The sequence below is a fragment of the Crinia signifera genome, chromosome 6 (genome assembly GCF_055691185.1).
Source record: "Crinia signifera chromosome 6, ASM5569118v1, whole genome shotgun sequence".
NCBI lineage: Eukaryota > Metazoa > Chordata > Amphibia > Anura > Myobatrachidae > Crinia > Crinia signifera.
The window spans coordinates 292,392,998-292,412,759 of NC_139222.1; the positions used below are offsets into that span (position 1 = coordinate 292,392,998).

At 49.4% G+C, this 19,762-nt stretch overlaps 1 protein-coding gene across 2 annotated transcripts in view; it reads left to right on the forward strand.

The window, feature by feature from the left end:
• RAB11FIP2 (RAB11 family interacting protein 2) overlaps positions 1-14,854 on the forward strand; it is a 70,050-nt gene extending 55,196 nt beyond the window's left edge. Inside the window, exon 6 of one of the 2 annotated variants that reach the window (XM_083149939.1) lies at positions 12,930-13,086. In XM_083149939.1, coding sequence (XP_083006065.1) covers positions 12,930-12,946 — 17 coding nt within the window. In that variant the 3' untranslated portion in view covers positions 12,947-13,086. Of the gene's footprint in view, positions 1-12,929 lie in introns of both variants that reach the window. The other variant, XM_083149938.1, reaches the window with a different exon arrangement.
• The last annotated feature ends 4,908 nt before the right edge of the window (positions 14,855-19,762 follow it).

Genomic DNA, 19,762 nt, shown 5'->3' on the forward strand with positions numbered 1-19,762 from the left:
ACACGCAGGGCTGATCCTCACACTAGGGGTAGGCGCCTCTGTGCAGATCACATCTCTGGGAACCTTTCCTGTTGTTATTAGTGGTAATATCTCTTGTTTTGCTATTCTCTGGCTGAGACGTTGTGGTGGAGGTGGGCAGATGGAGGTTCCTCCTTCGGACACCTGGGCATTCCTAGCGCTGATCTCAGTATTCCAGAGTATCTGGGGCCATCGCCAACATCTTCACAGGGAATAGTGTCAGGTGCTTTTCACTTCCTGGCCTAATGAGGACGTGGAGGAGACACAAATGTGAGATTCCTGGGTGACGTCTCTGCTCTTATCTCTGCCCTTTGGTGTCTGACAGACATTCTCTCTAAAAAAGCAGCAAAATGTCTGACGTAATAACCCCAAACCATCAGAAGGGTCCCTCACCCTCATACCCCAGACCATCAGAGGGGTCCCAGAGGTAATTACACACACCCCCATACCCCAAACCATCAGAAGGGTCCCAGAGGTAATTACACACACCCCCATACCCCAAACCATCAGAAGGGTCCCAGAGGTAATTACACACACCCCCATACCCCAAACCATCAGAAGGGTCCCTCACCCCCAGACCATCAGAGGTACTCTACTTCTATACTGGGCAGTAGTAGTGAGCAGCAGCGCTGAGTGACTGTACTGAGCGGCTGTAATGTGTAATGAGCTGTACTGTGCGGCTGTAATGATCTGTACTGTGCGGCTGTAATGAGCTGTACTGTGCGACTGTAATGATCTGTACTGTGCGACTGTAATGATCTGTACTGTGCGGCTGTAATGAGCTGTACTGTGCGGCTGTAATAATCTGTACTGTGCGGCTGTACTGAGCGGCTGTAATGATCTGTACTGTGCGGCTGTAATGAGCTGTACTGTGCGGCTGTAATGATCTGTACTGTGCGGCTGTACTGAGCGGCTGTAATGATCTGTACTGTGCGGCTGTAATGAGCTGTACTGTGCGGCTGTAATGATCTGTACTGTGCGGCTGTACTGAGCGGCTGTAATGATCTGTACTGTGCGGCTGTAATGAGCTGTACTGTGCAGCTGTAATGAGCTGTACTGTGCGGCTGTAATGAGCTGTACTGTGCGGCTGTAATGAGCTGTACTGTGCGACTGTAATGATCTGTACTGTGCGACTGTAATGATCTGTACTGTGCAGCTGTAATGAGCTGTACTGTGCGGCTGTACTGAGCGGCTGTAATGATCTGTACTGTGCGGCTGTAATGAGCTGTACTGTGCGGCTGTAATGATCTGTACTGTGCGGCTGTACTGAGCGGCTGTAATGATCTGTACTGTGCGGCTGTAATGAGCTGTACTGTGCGGCTGTAATGATCTGTACTGTGCGGCTGTACTGAGCGGCTGTAATGATCTGTACTGTGCGGCTGTAATGAGCTGTACTGTGCAGCTGTAATGAGCTGTACTGTGCGGCTGTAATGAGCTGTACTGTGCGGCTGTAATGAGCTGTACTGTGCGACTGTAATGATCTGTACTGTGCGACTGTAATGATCTGTACTGTGCAGTTGTAATGAGCTGTACTGTGCGGCTGTACTGTGCGGCTGTAATGAGCTGTACTGTGCGGCTGTAATGAGCTGTACTGTGCGACTGTAATGATCTGTACTGAGCGGCTGTAATGATCTGTACTGTGCAGCTGTAATGAGCTGTACTGAGCGGCTGTACTGTGCGGCTGTAATGAGCTGTACTGTGCAGCTGTAATGAGCTGTACTGTGCGACTGTAATGATCTGTACTGAGCGGCTGTAATGATCTGTACTGTGCAGCTGTAATGAGCTGTACTGAGCGGCTGTACTGTGCGGCTGTAATGAGCTGTACTGTGCGGCTGTAATGAGCTGTACTGTGCGACTGTAATGATCTGTACTGAGCGGCTGTAATGATCTGTACTGTGCAGCTGTAATGAGCTGTACTGTGCGGCTGTAATGAGCTGTACTGTGCGACTGTAATGATCTGTACTGTGCAGCTGTAATGAGCTGTACTGTGCGGCTGTAATGAGCTGTACTGTGCGGCTGTAATGAGCTGTACTGTGCGGCTGTAATGAGCTGTACTGTGCGGCTGTAATGAGCTGTACTGTGCGACTGTAATGATCTGTACTGAGCCGCTGTAATGATCTGTACTGTGCGGCTGTAATGAGCTGTACTGAGCGGCTGTAATGAGCTGTACTGTGTGGCTGTAATGATCTGTACTGAGCCGCTGTAATGATCTGTACTGTGCGGCTGTAATGAGCTATACTGTGCGGCTGTAATGAGCTGTACTGTGCAGCTGTAATGATCTGTACTGTGCGGCTGTAATGATCTGTACTGAGTGGCTGTAATGAGCTGTACTGTGCGGCTGTAATGATCTGTACTGAGCCGCTGTAATGATCTGTACTGTGCGGCTGTAATGAGCTGTACTGAGCGGCTGTAATGAGCTGTACTGTGCGGCTGTAATGAGCTGTACTGAGCCGCTGTAATGATCTGTACTGTGCGGCTGTAATGAGCTGTACTGAGCGGCTGTAATGAGCTGTACTGTGCGGCTGTAATGATCTGTATTGTGCTGCTGTAATGATCTGTACTGAGCCGCTGTAATGATCTGTACTGAGCGGCTGTAATGAGCTGTACTGTGCGGCTGTAATGAGCTGTACTGTGCGGCTGTAATGATCTGTACTGAGCCGCTGTAATGATCTGTACTGTGCGGCTGTAATGAGCTGTACTGTGCAGCTGTAATGATCTGTACTGTGCGGCTGTAATGATCTGTACTGAGCGGCTGTAATGAGCTGTAATGTGTGTAGTTTACAGCTGTAATGATCTGTACTGAGCCGCTGTAATGAGCTGTACTGAGTGGCTGTAATGATCTGTACTGTGCGGCTGTAATGAGCTGTACTGTGTGGCTGTAATGAGCTGAACTGTGCGGCTGTAATGATCTGTACTGTGCGGCTGTAATGATCTGTACTGTGCTGCTGTAATGAGCTGTACTGTGCGGCTGTAATGAGCTGTACGTAGCGGCTGTAAAGAGCAGTACCGTGCGGCTGTAATGAGCTGTACTGAGCGGCTGTAATGAGCTGTATTGAGCGGCTGTAATGAGCTGTACTGTGCGGCTTTAAAGAGCTGTACTGAGCGGCGGTAATGAGCAGTTCTGACCGGCGGTAATGAGCTGTACTGAGCGGCGTTAATGAGCTGTACTGTGCGGCTGTACTGAGCGGCTGAAATGAGCTGTACTGTGCGGCTGTAATGAGCTGTACTGTGCGGCGGTAATGAGCTGTACTGTGCGGCGGTAATGAGCTGTACTGTGCGGCGGTAATGAGCTGTACTGAGCCGCTGTAATGAGCTGTACTGAGCGGCTGTACTGTTTGACAGTGCTGTAATGAGTTGTACTGAGCTGTACTGTGCAGTTGTAATGAGCTGCTGAACAGAGTAGCTGTACTGTGCGGCTGTACTGAACGCCTGTAATGAGCAACACTGAGCATCTGTGATGAGCAGCTGTAATGAGCTGTACTGAGTAGCTTTAATGAGCTGTACTGTGCAGCTGTACGTAGCGGCTGTAAAGAGCAGTACCGTGCGGCTGTAATGAGCTGTACTGAGTGGCTGTAATGAGCTGTACCCTGCGACTATAATGAGCAGTACTGTGCGACTGTACGGTGCGGCTGTAATGAGCTGTACTGAGTAGCTGCATATTGCGACTGTACAGTGTGGCTGTAATGAGCAGTACTGTGCGACTGTACTGAGCGGCTGTAAAGAACAGTACCGTGCGGCTGTAAAGAGCAGTACCGTGTGGCTGTAATGAGCTGTACTGTGCGGCTGTAATGAGCTGTACCGTGTGGCTGTAATGAGCTGTACTGAGTAGCTGTAATAAGCTGTACCATGCGGCTGTAATGAGATGTACCGTGCAGCTGTAATGAGCTATACCATGTGGCAGTACTGAGCGGCTGTAATAAGCTGTACCCTGCGGCTGTAATGAGCAGTACTGTGTGGCTGTAATGAGCTGTACCGTGCAGCTGTACTGAGAGGCTGTAATGAGCTGTACCCTGTGGCTGTAATGTGCAGTACTGTGCGACTGTAATGAGCTGTACTGTGCGACTGTACCTTGTGGCTGTACTGAGTAGCTGTTATGAGCTGTACTGTGCAGCTGTACTTAGCGGCTGTAAAGAGCAGTACCGTGTGGCTGTAATGAGCTGTAGCCTGTGGCTATAATGAGCAGTACTGTGCGACTGTATGGTGCGGCTGTAATGAGCTTTACTGAATAGCTGTAATGAGCTGTACTGTGCGACTGTACGCTGTGGCTGTAATGAGCTGTACCGTGCGGCTGTAATGAGCTGTACCGTGCGGCTGTAATGAGCTGTACCCTGCGGCTGTAATGAGCAGTACTGTGCGCGGCTGTAATGAGATGTACCGTGCAGCTGTAATGAGCTATACCATGTGGCAGTGCTGAGCGGCTGTAATGAGCTGTACCCTGCGGCTGTAATGAGCAGTACTGTGCGGCTGTAATGAGCTGTACCATGCAGCTGTACTGAGCGGCTGTAATGAGCTGTACCCTGTGGCTGTAACGTGCAGTACTGTGCGACTGTACCATGCGGCTGTAATGAGCTGTACTGTGCGACTGTACCTTGCGGCTGTACTGTGCAGCTGTAATGAGCTGTACTGTGCGACTGTAATGATCTGTACTGAGCGGCTGTAATGAGCTGTAGAGAGCGGCTGTAATGAGCTGTAATGTGTGTAGTTTGCAGCTGTAATGATCTGTACTGAGCCGCTGTAATGAGCTGTATTGAGCTGCTGAAATGAGCTGTACTGAGTGGCTGTAATGAGCTGTACTGAGCGGCTGTAATGAGCTGTACTGTGCGGCTGTAATGAGCTGTACTGTGCGGCTGTAATGAGCTGAACTGTGCGGCTGTAAGGATCTGTACTGTGCGGCTGTAATGAGCTGTACTGTGCGGCTGTAATGAGCTGTACTGAGCGGCTGTAATGAGCTGTACTGAGCGGCTGTAATGAGCTGTATTGAGCGGCTGTAATGAGCTGTACTGTGCGGCTTTAAAGAGCTGTACTGAGCGGCTGTAATGAGCTGTACTGAGCGGCGGTAATGAGCTGTACTGAGCGGCGGTAATTAGCTGTACTGTGCGGCTGTAAAGAGCTGTACTGTGCGGCTGTACTGAGCGGCTGAAATGAGCTGTACTGAGCGGCGGTAATGAGCTGTACTGTGCGGCTGTAATGAGCTGTACTGTGCGGCGGTAATGAGCTGTACTGTGCGGCGGTAATGAGCTGTACTGTGCGGCGGTAATGAGCTGTACTGAGCCACTGTACTGAGCGGCTGTACTGTTTGGCAGTGCTGTAATGAGTTGTACTGAGCTGTACTGTGCAGTTGTAATGAGCTGCTGAACAGAGTAGCTGTACTGTGCGGCTGTACTGAATTACCTGTAATGAGCAACACTGAGCGTCTGTGATGAGCAGCTGTAATGAGCTGTACTGAGTAGCTTTAATGAGCTGTACTGTGCAGCTGTACGTAGCGGCTGTAAAGAGCAATACCGTGCGGCTGTAATGAGCTGTACTGAGTGGCTGTAATGAGCTGTACCCTGCGACTATAATGAGCAGTACTGTGCGACTGTACGGTGCGGCTGTAATGAGCTGTACTGAATAGCTGTATTGAGCTGTACTGTGCGACTGTATGGTGCGGCTGTAATGAGCTGTACTGAATAGCTGTAATGAGCTGTACGTTGCGGCTGTAATGAGCTGTACTGAGTAGCTGTAATGAGCTGCATTGTGCGACTGTACAGTGTGGCTGTAATGAGCAGTACTGTGCGACTGTACTGAGCGGCTGTAAAGAGCAGTACCGTGCGGCTGTATGGTGCGGCTGTAATGAGCTGTACTGAGTAGCTGTAATGAGCTGCATTGTGCGACTGTACAGTGTGGCTGTAATGAGCAGTACTGTGCGACTGTACCGTGCGGCTGCAAAGAGCAGTACCGTGCGGCTGTAATGAGCTGTACTGTGCAGCTGTAATGAGCTGTACTGAGTAGCTGTAATGAGATGTACCGTGCAGCTGTAATGAGCTATACCATGTGGCAGTACTGAGCGGCTGTAATGAGCTGTACTGTGTGGCTGTAATGAGCTGTACCGTGCAGCTGTACTGAGCGGCTGTAATGAGCTGTACCCTGGGGCTGTAATGTGCAGTACTGTGCGACTGTACCGTGCGGCTGTAATGAGCTGTACTGTGCGACTGTACCTTGTGGTTGTACTGAGTAGCTGTTATGAGCTGTACTGTGCAGCTGTACTTAGCGGCTGTATAGAGCAGTACCGTGTGGCTGTAATGAGCTGTACCCTGTGGCTATAATGAGCAGTACTGTGCGACTGTATGGTGCGGCTGTTATGAGCTTTACTGAATAGCTGTAATGAGCTGTACCATGCGGCTGTAATGAGATGTACCATGCAGCTGTAATGAGCTATCCCATGTGGCAGTGCTGAGCGGCTGTAATGAGCTGTACCCTGCGGCTGTAATGAGCTGTACCATGCAGCTGTACTGAGCGGCTGTAATGAGCTGTACCCTGTGGCTGTAATGTGCAGTAATGTGCGACTGTACCATGCGGCTGTAATGAGCTGTACTGTGCGACTGTACCTTGCGGCTGTACTGTGCAACTGTAATGATCTGTACTGAGCGGCTGTAATGAGCTGTAGAGAGCGGCTGTAATGAGCTGTAATGTGTGTAGTTTGCAGCTGTAATGATCTGTACTGAGCCGCTGTAATGAGCTGTATTGAGCTGCTGAAATGAGCTGTACTGAGTGGCTGTAATGAGCTGTACTGAGCGGCTGTAATGAGCTGTACTGTGCGGCTGTAATGAGCTGTACTGTGCGGCTGTAATGAGCTGAACTGTGCGGCTGTAATGATCTGTACTGTGCGGCTGTAATGAGCTGTACTGTGCGGCTGTAATGAGCTGTACTGAGCGGCTGTAATGAGCTGTACTGAGCGGCTGTAATGAGCTGTACTGAGCGGCTGTAATGAGCTGTATTGAGCGGCTGTAATGAGCTGTACTGTGCAGCTTTAAAGAGCTGTACTGAGCGGCTGTAATGAGCTGTACTGAGCGGCGGTAATGAGCTGTACTGAGCGGCGGTAATGAGCTGTACTGTGCGGCTGTAATGAGCTGTACTGTGCGGCTGTACTGAGCGGCTGAAATGAGCTGTACTGAGCGGCGGTAATGAGCAATACCGTGCGGCTGTACGGTGCGGCGGTAATGAGCTGTACTGTGCGGCGGTAATGAGCTGTACTGTGCGGCGGTAATGAGCTGTACTGTGCGGCGGTAATGAGCTGTACTGAGCCGCTGTAATGAGCTGTACTGAGCGGCTTGACCGTTTGGCAGTGCTGTAATGAGTTGTACTGAGCTGTACTGTGCAGTTGTAATGAGCTGCTGAACAGAGTTGCTGTACTGTGCGGCTGTACTGAATGCCTGTAATGAGCAACACTGAGCGTCTGTGATGAGCTGTACTGTGCAGCTGTACGTAGCGGCTGTAAAGAGCAGTACCGTGCGGCTGTAATGAGCTGTACTGAGTGGCTGTAATGAGCTGTACCCTACGACTATAATGAGCAGTACTGTGCGACTGTACGGTGCGGCTTTAATGAGCTGTACTGAATAGCTGTAATGAGCTGTACGGTGCGGCTGTAATGAGCTGTACTGAGTAGCTGTAATGAGCTGCATTGTGCGACTGTACAGTGTGGCTGTAATGAGCAGTACTGTGCGACTGTACCGTGCGGCTGTAAAGAGCAGTACCGTGCGGCTGTAATGAGCTGTACTGTGCAGCTGTAATGAGCTGTACTGAGTAGCTGTAATGAGATGTACCGTGCAGCTGTAATGAGCTATACCATGTGGCAGTACTGAGCGGCTGTAATGAGCTGTACCCTGCGGCTGTAATGAGCTGTACTGTGCGGCTGTACTGAGCTGTACTGAGTAGCTGTAATGAGCTGTACCGTGCAGCTGTACTTAGCAGCTGTAAAGAGCAGTACCGTGCGGCTGTAATGAGCTGTACCCTGTGGCTATAATGAGCAGTACTGTGCGACTGTACGGTGCGGCTGTAATGAGCTGTACTGAGTAGCTGTAATGAGCTGCATTGTGCGACTGTACGCTGTGGCTATAATGAGCATTACTGTGCGACTGTACTGAGCGGCTGTAATGAGCTGTACCCTGCGGCTGTAAAGAGCAGTACTGTGCGACTGTAATGAGCAGTACTGTGCGACTGTACCCTGCTGCTGTAATGAGTTGTACTGAGTAGCAGCAATGAGCTGTACCCTGCGGCTGTAATGAGCTGTACCCTGCGGCTGTAATGAGCAGTACTGTGCGACTGTACCATGCAGCTGTAATGAGCTGAACCATGCGGCTGTACTGTAATCCGCTTCTGACAATGTGCTCACTTGCTTCTCGCTTCCTTCCTACTGACCCTGCCAGTGCTCGGATGACGGTCATTGCTAGGGACCAATTAGGTAAATATGTGTGTCCTTGTGCACAGTATCAGTGGGAATCATCACATTTAATTGGCCTCTCTCACCCAGTCACTGAGCACCTGCAGCTTTTAATGATGTTTTGCAGAACAGGAGCAGATATGAGAGGGAGTGTGGAGCATCCGGGCCTTCTGCCTGATACGTCCTCCGTAAATCACGCCTGCCCCCCATCTCCACTGCCCACCACCCTGCTCCCATCACACATACACAGATTACACGTCAGGTTCAGGAATTTACATTAAGTCACCACAATTGCAGTCGTTACCGGCGTAATTAGCTGATAAATGGAAATTCTAGATGAAACCTTCAGCAGGAAAGTGTATGACACGGGAAACCCATCACCAATGCTCCTGTCAGTCCTGTAGCCACACTGCACATGTCACCAAATGATAGGACACTTCAGCTACATGTGTACCTCTACAGTCATGTGTACAGGGACACAGCTGTCACATGATGCCTTGTATTCCCATCTTACATACATGTCCTGCATTCCCATCTTACATACATGTCCTGCATTCCCATCTTACATATGTGTCATGCATTCCTATATCACACGTGTCTTGCATTCCTATCTCACATACAGTAGATGTCTTGCATTCCTATCTCACACATGTCCTGCATTCCTATCTCACACGTGTCCTGCATTCCTATCTCACACGTGTCCTGCATTCCCATCTCACATACATGTCCTGCATTCCTATCTCACACGTGTCCTGCATTCCTATCTCACACGTGTCCTGCATTCCTATCCCACTTACATGTCCTGCATTCCCATCTTACATACATGTCCTGCATTCCCATCTTACATACATGTCCTGCATTCCCATCTTACATATGTGTCATGCATTCCTATCTCACACCTGTTCTGCATTCCTATCTCACATACAGTAGATGTCTTGCATTCCCATCTCACATACATGTCCTGCATTCCCATCTCACATACATGTCCTGCATTCCTATCTCACACGTGTCCTGCATTCCTATCCCACTTACATGTCCTGCATTCCCATCTTACATACATGTCATGCATCCCTATATTACATACATGTCCTGCCTTCCCATCTCACATACATGTCCTGCATTCCTATCTCACATACATGTCCTGCATTCCCATCTTACACATGTGTCATGCATTCCTATATCACATACATGTCCTGCATTCCCATCTTACACATGTGTCATGCATTCCTATCTCACATACAGTAGACTTCCTTTATTCCTATCTCACATACATGTCCTGCTTTCCTCTCTCACATACGTGTCCTGCATTCCCATCTCACAAACATGTCCTGCATTCCTATCTCACATTCATATCCTACATTCCTATCTCACACGTGTCCTGCATTCCCATCTTACATACGTGTCATGCATCCCTATATTACATACATGTCCTTCATTCCCATCTCACATACATGTCCTGCATTCCCATCTCACAAACATGTCCTACATTCCCATCTTACATACGTGTCCTGCATTCCTATCTCACATACATGTCCTGCATTCCCATCTTACACATGTGTCATGCATTCCTATATCACATACATGTCCTGCATTTCTATCTCACATACAGTAGACTTCCTCCATTCCTATCTCACATACATGTCCTGCTTTCCCATCTCACATATGTGTCCTACATTCCCATCTCACAAACATGTCCTGCATTCCTATCTCACATACATATCCTACATTCCCATCTTACATACGTGTCATGCATTCCTATAACACATACATGTCCTGCATTACTATCTCACACGTGTCCTGCATTCCTATCTCACATACATGTCCTGCATTCCCATCTCACACGTGTCCTGCATTCCTGTCTCACATACAGTAGATGTCCTGCATTCCTATCTCACATAAGTGTCCTGCATTCCTATATCACATACATGTCTTGCATTCTAATCTCACATACATGTCCTGCATTCCCATCTTATATACATGTCCCGCATTCCCATCTTACATACATGTCATGCATTAACACAAACATGTCCTGCATTTCCATCACATACATGTCCTGAATTCCCATCTCACACGTGTCCTGCATTCCTATCTCACATACATGTCCTGCATTCCTATCTCACACGTGTCCTGCATTCCTATCTCACATACATGTCCTGCATTCCCATCTCACACGTGTCCTGCATTCCTGTCTCACATACAGTAGATGTCCTGCATTCCCATCTTACATACGTGTCCTGCATTCCTGTCTCACATACAGAAGATGTCCTGCATTCCAATCTTACATACGTGTCCTGCATTCCTGTCTCACATACAGTAGATGTCCTGCATTCCCATCTTACATATGTGTCCTGCATTCCTGTCTCACATACAGTAGATGTCCTGCATTCCCATCTTACATACGTGTCCTGCATTCCTGTCTCACATACAGTAGATGTCCTGCATTCCAATCTTACATACGTGTCCTGCATTCCTGTCTCACATACAGTAGATGTCCTGCATTCCCATCTCACACGTGTCCTGCATTCCTGTCTCACATACAGTAGATGTCCTGCATTCCCATCTTACATACGTGTCCTGCATTCCTGTCTCACATACAGTAGATGTCCTGCATTCCCATCTCACACGTTTCCTGCATTCCTATCTCACATACATGTCCTGCATTCCCATCTTACATACGTGTCCTGCATTCCTGTCTCACATACAGTAGATGTCCTGCATTCCCATTTCATATACATGTATATGTTTTGTGCGATCCCATAGTAAATGGGCCCCTTGTGGCTCTAGTTCTGGTGAAGATGTGATGCTGCCCATAGCAACCAGAATTATTCAGCATCTTCTATTAGATGATAATAGATACAATCTAATTAGTTGCCCATAGCAACATCCCATCTTCAATAGAACTCCCGTCTTTGCACAATCACATGTCAGCTAATCCTGGAATAATCTGAAAAAAAAAACTGTGTATAATTACAGCACTGCTTACATCCTATTATGTAATAATCCACAAACCTACACATGCACTGACATCACAGATGAGCGCAGTTACTCGGGTGCATGGTGACTGACTATTACACTGACATCACAGATGAGCGCAGTTACTCGGGTGCATGGTGACTGAGTAATGCACTGACATCACAGATGAGCGCAGTTACTCAGGTGTATGGTGACTGAGTAATGCACTGACATCACAGATGAGCACTGTTCCTCAGGTGTATGGTGACTGACTATTGCACTGATATCACTGATAAACACTGTTACTCAGGTGTATGGTGACTGAGTAATGCACTGACATCACAGATGAGCACTGTTCCTCAGGTGTATGGTGACTGAGTAATGCACTGACATCACAGATGAGTGCTGTTACTCAGGTGTATGGTGACTGAGTAATGCACTAACATCACTGATGATCGCTGTTACTCGGGTGCATGGTGACTGAGTAATGCACTGACATCACAGATGATCGCTGTTAGTCAGGTGTATGGTGACTGAGTAATGCAATGATATCCCAGATGTATACTGTTACTCGGGTGTATTGTGACAGAGTAATGCACTAATATCACAGATTATACTTTTTACTTAGGTGTATGGTGACTGAGTAATGCATTGATATCACAGATGATCGCTGTTACTAAGGTGTTTGGTGACTGAGTAATGCACTGACATCACTGACGATCGCTGTTACTCAGGTGTATGACTGAGTAATGCACTGGTATCACAGATGAGCGCAGTTACTTAGGTGTATGGTGAAGCACTGACATCACTGATGAGCGCAGTTACTCGGTGTATGGTGACTGAGTAATGCACTGACATCACTGACGATCGCTGTTACTCAGGTGTATGACTGAGTAATGCACTGGTATCACAGATGAGCGCAGTTACTTAGGTGTATGGTGAAGCACTGACATCACTGATGAGCGCAGTTACTCGGTGTATGGTGACTGATTAATGGACTGATATGACAGATGAGTGCAGTTACTCTGGTGAATGGTGACTGATTATTGCACTGATATTATAGATGAGCGCTGTTACTCAGGTGTATGGTGACTGACTATTGCACTGACATTACAGTTGAGCACTGTTACTCGGGTGTATGGTGACTGAGTAATGCACTGATATCACAGATGAGCGCTGTTACTCAAGTGTATGGTGACCGAGTAATCCACTGACATCACAGATGAGCACTGTTACCAGTGCATTATTGAGTCACCATACACCCGAGTATCACAGATAAGCGCTGTTACTCGGGTGTATGGTGACTGAGTAATGCACTGACATCACCGATGAGCGCTGTTACTTAGGTGTATGGTGACTGAGTAACGCACTGACATCACTGATGAGCGCTGTTACTCAGATGTATGATTGAGTAATGCACTGATGTCACATATTTATACTTTTATTATGGTGTATGGTGACTGAGTAATATACCGAAGCTTCTTCTATTTATTGTATGTTATACAGATGATAAAATTAGTTTCATATGTTTCCTCTATAGGAGAAGAACCCGTTTGAGGGCGCTGGCCCCTACAGTCACCTGACCCGCACGGAGGTAGAGCGTGAGCTAGCCAAGCACAAGGACCTCCTTAGGAAGAAGGATAGCCACATCCGAGAGTTGGAAGACTACATTGACAACCTGTTGGTGCGAGTAATGGAGGAGACACCCAGCATCCTGCGAGTGCCCTATGTGCCATCCAGGAAAGCTGGCAAATTCACCCAGAGCTAGCCAATCACTAAGGTGGCCAAGATAAAAGCTTTGGGCTACATCTCCCTGTGCCCTTCATTAATGTGATGTCTGTTCTAGAGAGATGCAGATATACTGTATGGCCAGGAGATGTACTGGTCCAACCACAGAACTCTGATGACATGACGTATTATAGACAGGAGCGACCTGAGTGCGCCCTTGGCTCTGAGGTGCTACTATATTGTATTGATGGAGGGCACTGAAGGATGCTGAGAGAGTCGGGGGCTCATCTGCCTTCATGTCCGGCCCAGCAGAATCGCCGTGTGCACTGATACCTCCTGATGGACTCTCTCTCCTAGCATTAGTGTTACTGTATGTTCTTATCCAGGGTGCAGAATGATGATTGTGGCTTATTAATGATTGTACAATGATCCATCTCTGAGAAATGCTGCAGTTTTTAGTTACCAAAAAAAATGGCCAAAATACCTTGCCAATGAATGGAGCCCAGTGACATGTATTATAACGTATTACTTTATTTATTGCAATTATGATTGTATTTGCCTTTATGCTTCCTTCAATCTTCTTAGTATAACATTAGCACTCTCTCCTCTGCCATCAGCAGCTATGGGCCACATCGCATATTGGCTTCACGTCTGGTAAGTAATAGTGCCCCATGGCACCATGATTGGGTATGTACAAGTTGGCAATGAAAGTGCTGAAACTTTTCTATGCTACAACTGAGAGCTACATGCACCCAATGCAAGAATGCCAAATTGCGCGTGATGTCAGCGGATCTACAGGACTTATTGCGTGTGATGTCAATGGATCTACAGGCCTTATTGATTGTGATGTCAGCGGATCTACAGGCCTTATTGCTTGTGATGTCAGCGGATCTACTGGCCTTATTGCGTGTGATGTCAATGGATCTACAGGCCCCATTGATTGTGATGTCAGTGGATCTACAGGCCGTATTGCGTGTGATGTCAGCAAATATACAGGCCTTATTGCGTGTGATGTCAGCAGATGTACAGGCCTTATTGCTTGTAATGTCAGCGGATCTACAGGCCTTATTGCTTTTGATGTCAACGGATCTACAGGCCCTATTGCTTGTGATGTCAGTGGATCTACAGGCCTTATTGCTTGTGATGTCAACAGATCTCACTGTCCATGAGACTTTGTGGAGTGTAGAAGAGTACAAGCCAACTAATTGTACTTGTGCATTCAGGAGTTACGTAACCATAAGAAGCGGGGTCATATCCCAGGTGTGTCACGGAGCACAGCTGTATAGTCACTGATTACAATGGCGAGCAGCACACCTGCCGACACATAGTCATCGCAGAGCATTTATACTTGACAAGAGGAATCTGCGGCTTCCTACCAGTGCCTGAACACTATGAGCCATGTTTCGCTCTCTGTAGCCTCCTCCATTCTTACGTTTTGACCACAGCATCCAGAAAAGCTATGCAAGAACTGGTGTTGGAGCGTTTTGTAGCCAAGGTGTTCCCTGCGCACTAGGCGGGCCCCAATAAGCACACAGTATAGAATGGATGGGGAGACCATGGCCTGGATCTCGGAGGAAGTGTTAGTAGGAGCTGCCAATGGAAAATTCTGTCACAAATGATTTTCAGACTGCCGCCTCGTAGCTAAATAATGATTTAGCACAGGACTTGTACTTATTCTTATTCTCTCTACCCCCTGCCCCAAACGTCTCAGTGTTTTATAAAGTGCTGTAACAGCTGCGTGGTCTTTATGTGTCCTCATTTGTGACAGTGGGGTTACATTGTGGATGCGTTCTCTTCTGTGGGAACCATGGCATTCTCTTGCTGCCTCCATACTGATGCCTGTGATAGATGATACATACAGTGGTGTCGTTGCTATTTCTAATGATACCATAGGGGAACCACAGTACCAGGCAGTGCCCCCAATGCCTCCAGTCTCATCCTTGTATACTGGGGCAGACCACACACTCTGATATGATCTATCTCCAGCACTGCTCTTACTGTAAAGAACCATTTCCCTGGGTGGCCAGTTATGTGTGGTCACAGCGAGCAGGTTACCTATGTGCTGTTCTTTGATATCAGCCAATGTAATGGTCTCACATACACTTACCTATTCTAGGTGTTTGGGGTGGATGTTAGTGATTGGTCCTCCAGTGGTTAAATGTGCAGGCAAGAAAGGACCAGGGACAGGAGAGATCAAAGGGCCATGATGGGCCCACCGATCTGAGGGGCCCCAGAGCATGGCAGTGATGTTGTTCTCAGTATTGTGTCCCCTCGGCTCTCTGTTCTGTGCTCCGGCCGCCTGCTCTGACACTCCACCGCCTGCACTGCCATAGTGGCCTCACTACCAGGGTGATACAACCCTGCCGTCTGCCCACATGGCACTTGTATGTGGAGGAGTGCAGGCTTCTCTCACCCCTCGGGTGCCCAGTGGCCATTTCAAATGTGGAACTCGTTTACCGGCAGCCTTGGTGATTGGCTGCTAGGCTGTGTGCTCCGATTGGCTTACTAGCTGGCTACTTATCTGAAATGGCTGCTGGAGGGGCGGGAGAAGCTTCGCAGTGACCAGCAGTGGCGGAGCCCGGTCAGTGTGGGAGTGAGCACTACAGGGGGCATTATATTGATTGCAGCTATATGTGTATCCCAGGGTCTACCATGCCCCTAGCTACCACAACACAAAAAGTGGGATACACAATGAATAGCGCTGTCCTTTATATGAATGGGGGCCCGGGGGTGGGGGGCAGAAATATCAGTGTACAGGGCTCCAAGAGTTGGACAAATGGGGACGACAGTGACAGCAGACTTTATTGGAACTGGGTGTCGGTGTCAGTGGGAACACTGAAAGTGTCATAATGATGTCATGAGCTCCGCCTCCCAAACGTCAGCTGTAGTGGGGTGAGAGGTTGAAGGGGGCCCAAAATACCTGAAAGTGTAGGGGCTGTCCAGTGATGTTCCCTTTCCTTCTGAGAACCAAGGCTGTAGAAACTCCTTGAGTGCGCACTGGCAAAAAAAGGCCGTGATCCCATGGGAAGGGGCGTCACCTCATGGGAAGGGGCGTCACCTCATGGGAAGGGGCGTCACCTCATGGGAAGGGGCGTGATCTCATGGGAAGGGGCGTCACCTCATGGGAAGGGGGGTCACCTCATGGGAAGGGGCGTGATCTCATGGGAAGGGGCGTGACCTCATGGGAAGGGACACTACTTCATGGGAATAGGCGTGACCTTATGGGAAGGGGCGTGACCTCATGGGAAGGGGCGTGACCTCATGGGAGGGGGCGTGACCTCATGGGAGGGGGCGTGACCTTATGGGAAGGGGCGTGACCTCATGGGAAGGGGCATGACCTCATGGGAGGGGGCGTGACCTCATGGGAGGGGGCGTTATTCCACAGCTGGCGTGGGGACTTGTGTACAGGAGAGTCACATATAGTGACCACGTATTATGTTTATATCTATTACCGGTGAATCCTTAGAGTTCTATTCCCAGTATTACTGGCGGTTGCCTCACGTTACTGAGCCCCCTCCGGTGTATACCGTGAGATGATCTAATAATGACAACACTGTCACCCAATGCCTGGCGCACGGCAGACCCTGATTTCTGTGGCCGCAGGTGGATGTTCTTATTTACAGCGCAGGCGGACACCGGATACCGCAGCACCTCCTCCTCCTCCCCCTCCAGGCAGAGAGCTACTTCATATAATGTATATGTAATAAGTATTCCAGGCCTCTGTCAGCGCCTCAGCTACACTTTGTAATATTAAGTAGAGAGTAATTGTGCGGGGATTATGTTACCGGGAATACGGACTTTGTAGAGTTCATTGTCTGTCTCCTTCTATCACAGCTTCAGTCATAGGAAGCTCTGCCCAGCACGGATGGAACGCTGCCTGCCCCTCGTCATATATATATAGCACCAACATAGTGTGCAGCGCAGTACGTCATGATGTAAGCAAGCAACCCGGGTGGGCAGGTGAGCTTGCCAACTAATATGCCACAATTGGGCTGATGGGGTGTACACATAATAATAATGATAATTTCCCTTACTACTCCCCTAATGTAATGGGGGTTATCAGACCTGATCCGTGGGCTGCAAATTAGCAGACCTGGCGATTAATTAATAACTGTGCATGTGTAAGTCCAGCCAGCGATAAAATCCAGCTTCTTTTCTAATCACAAGCCCCTGGCAAGTGTAGTGACCGGAAGCAGCATTTGTGGAGGGTAACTGGACGTTTCCAGTGACAGGTAATATGCAGGCGTGGCCAGGTGTGTGAGGGGAAGTCATGTGATGTTCGCTCCACCCCCCTATCAGCCTGATTCTATCACAGCCGCTGAGTAAGTCCTGGGCTACGCACACACTGCACACACTGGGGAATCATTACATGGTGAGCGGCTGTTATCTGGGAGTGTCAGGTAATACGCAGGCGTGGCCAGGTGTGTGAGGGGAAGTCATGTGACATCAGCTCCGTCCCCGATCAGCCTGATTCTATCACAGCCGCTGAGTAAGTCCTGGGCTACACACAGACTGCACACACTGGGGAATCATTACATGGTGAGCAGCTGTTATCTGGGAGTGTCAGGTAATACGCAGGCGTGGCCAGGTGTGTGAGGGGAAGTCATGTGATGTCAGCTCCGCCCCCGATCACCCTGATTCTATCACAGCCGCTGAGTAAGTCCTGGGCTACGCACAGACTGCGCACACTGGGGAATCATTACATGGTGAGCGGCTGTTATCTGGGAGTGTCAGGTAATACGCAGGCGTGGCCAGGTGTGTGAGGGGAAGTCATGTGATGTCAGCTCCGCCCCCGATCAGCCGGATCCTATCACAGCCACTGAGTAAGTCCTGGGCTACACACACACTGCACACACTGGGGAATCATTACATGGTGAGCAGCTGTTATCTGGGAGTGTCAGGTAATACGCAGGTGGGGCCAGGTGTATGAGGGGAAGTCATGTGATGTCAGCTCCGCCCCCGATCAGCCGGATCCTATCACAGCCACTGAGTAAGTCCTGGGCTACACACACACTGCACACACTGGGGAATCATTACATGGTGAGCGGCTGTTATCTGGGAGTGTCAGGGAATACGCAGGCGTGGCCAGGTGTGTGAGGGGAAGTCATGTGATGTCAGCTCCGCCCCCGATCAGCCTGATTCTATCACAGCCGCTGAGTAAGTCCTGGGCTACGCACACACTGCACACACCGGGGAATCATTACATGGTGAGCGGCTGTTATCTGGGAGTGTCAGGGAATACACAGGCGTGGCCAGGTGTGTGAGGGGAAGTCATGTGACATCAGGTCCGCCTCCGATCAGCCTGATTCTATCACAGCCGCTGAGTAAGTCCTGGGCTACGCACACACTGCACACACTGGGGAATCATTACATGGTGAGCGGCTGTTATCTGGGAGTGTTAGGGAATACGCAGGCGTGGCCAGGTGTGTGAGGGGAAGTCATGTGACATCAGCTCCACCCCCGATCAGCCTGATTCTATCACAGTAAGTCCTGGGCTACGCACCCACTGCACACACTGGGGAATCATTACATGGTGAGCGCTGTTATCTGGGAGTGTCAGGTAATACGCAGGTGTGGCCAGGTGTGTGAGGGGAAGTCATGTGACATCAGCTCTGCCCCCGATCAGCCTGATTCTATCACAGCCGCTGAGTAAGTCCTGAGCTACACACACAGACTACGCACACTGGGGAATCATTACATGGTGAGCGGCTGTTATCTGGGAGTGTCAGGTAATACGCAGGTGTGGCCAGGTGTGTGAGGGGAAGTCATGTGATGTCAGCTCCGCCCCCGATCAGCCTGATTCTATCACAGCCGCTGAGTAAGTCCTGGGCTACGCACACACTACACACACTGGGGAATCATTACATGGTGAGCGGCTGTTATCTGGGAGTGTCAGGTAATACGCAGGTGTGGCCAGGTGTGTGAGGGGAAGTCATGTGACATCAGCTCCGCCCCCGATCAGCCTGATTCTATCACAGCCGCTGAGTAAGTCCTGAGCTACACACACAGACTGCACACACTGGGGAATCATTACATGGTGAGCGGCTGTTATCTGGGAGTGTCAGGGAATACGCAGGCGTGGCCAGGTGTGTGAGGGGAAGTCATGTGATGTCAGCTCCGCCCCCGATCAGCCTGATTCTATCACAGCCGCTGAGTAAGTCCTGGGCTACGCACACACTGCACACACTGGGGAATCATTACATGGTGAGCGGCTGTTATCTGGGAGTGTCAGGGAATACACAGGCGTGGCCAGGTGTGTGAGGGGAAGTCATGTGACATCAGCTCCACCCCCGATCAGCCTGATTCTATCACAGCCGCTGAGTAAGTCCTGGGCTACGCACAGACTGCACACACTGGGGAATCATTACATGGTGAGCGGCTGTTATCTGGGAGTGTCAGGGAATACGCAGGCGTGGCCAGGTGTGTGAGGGGAAGTCATGTGACATCAGGTCCGCCTCCGATCAGCCTGATTCTATCACAGCCGCTGAGTAAGTCCTGGGCTACGCACAGACTGCACACACTGGGGAATCATTACATGGTGAGCGGCTGTTATCTTGGAGTGTCAGGTAATACGCAGGCGTGGCCAGGTGTGTGAGGGGAAGTCATGTGACGTCAGCTCCGCCCCCGATCAGCCTGATTCTATCA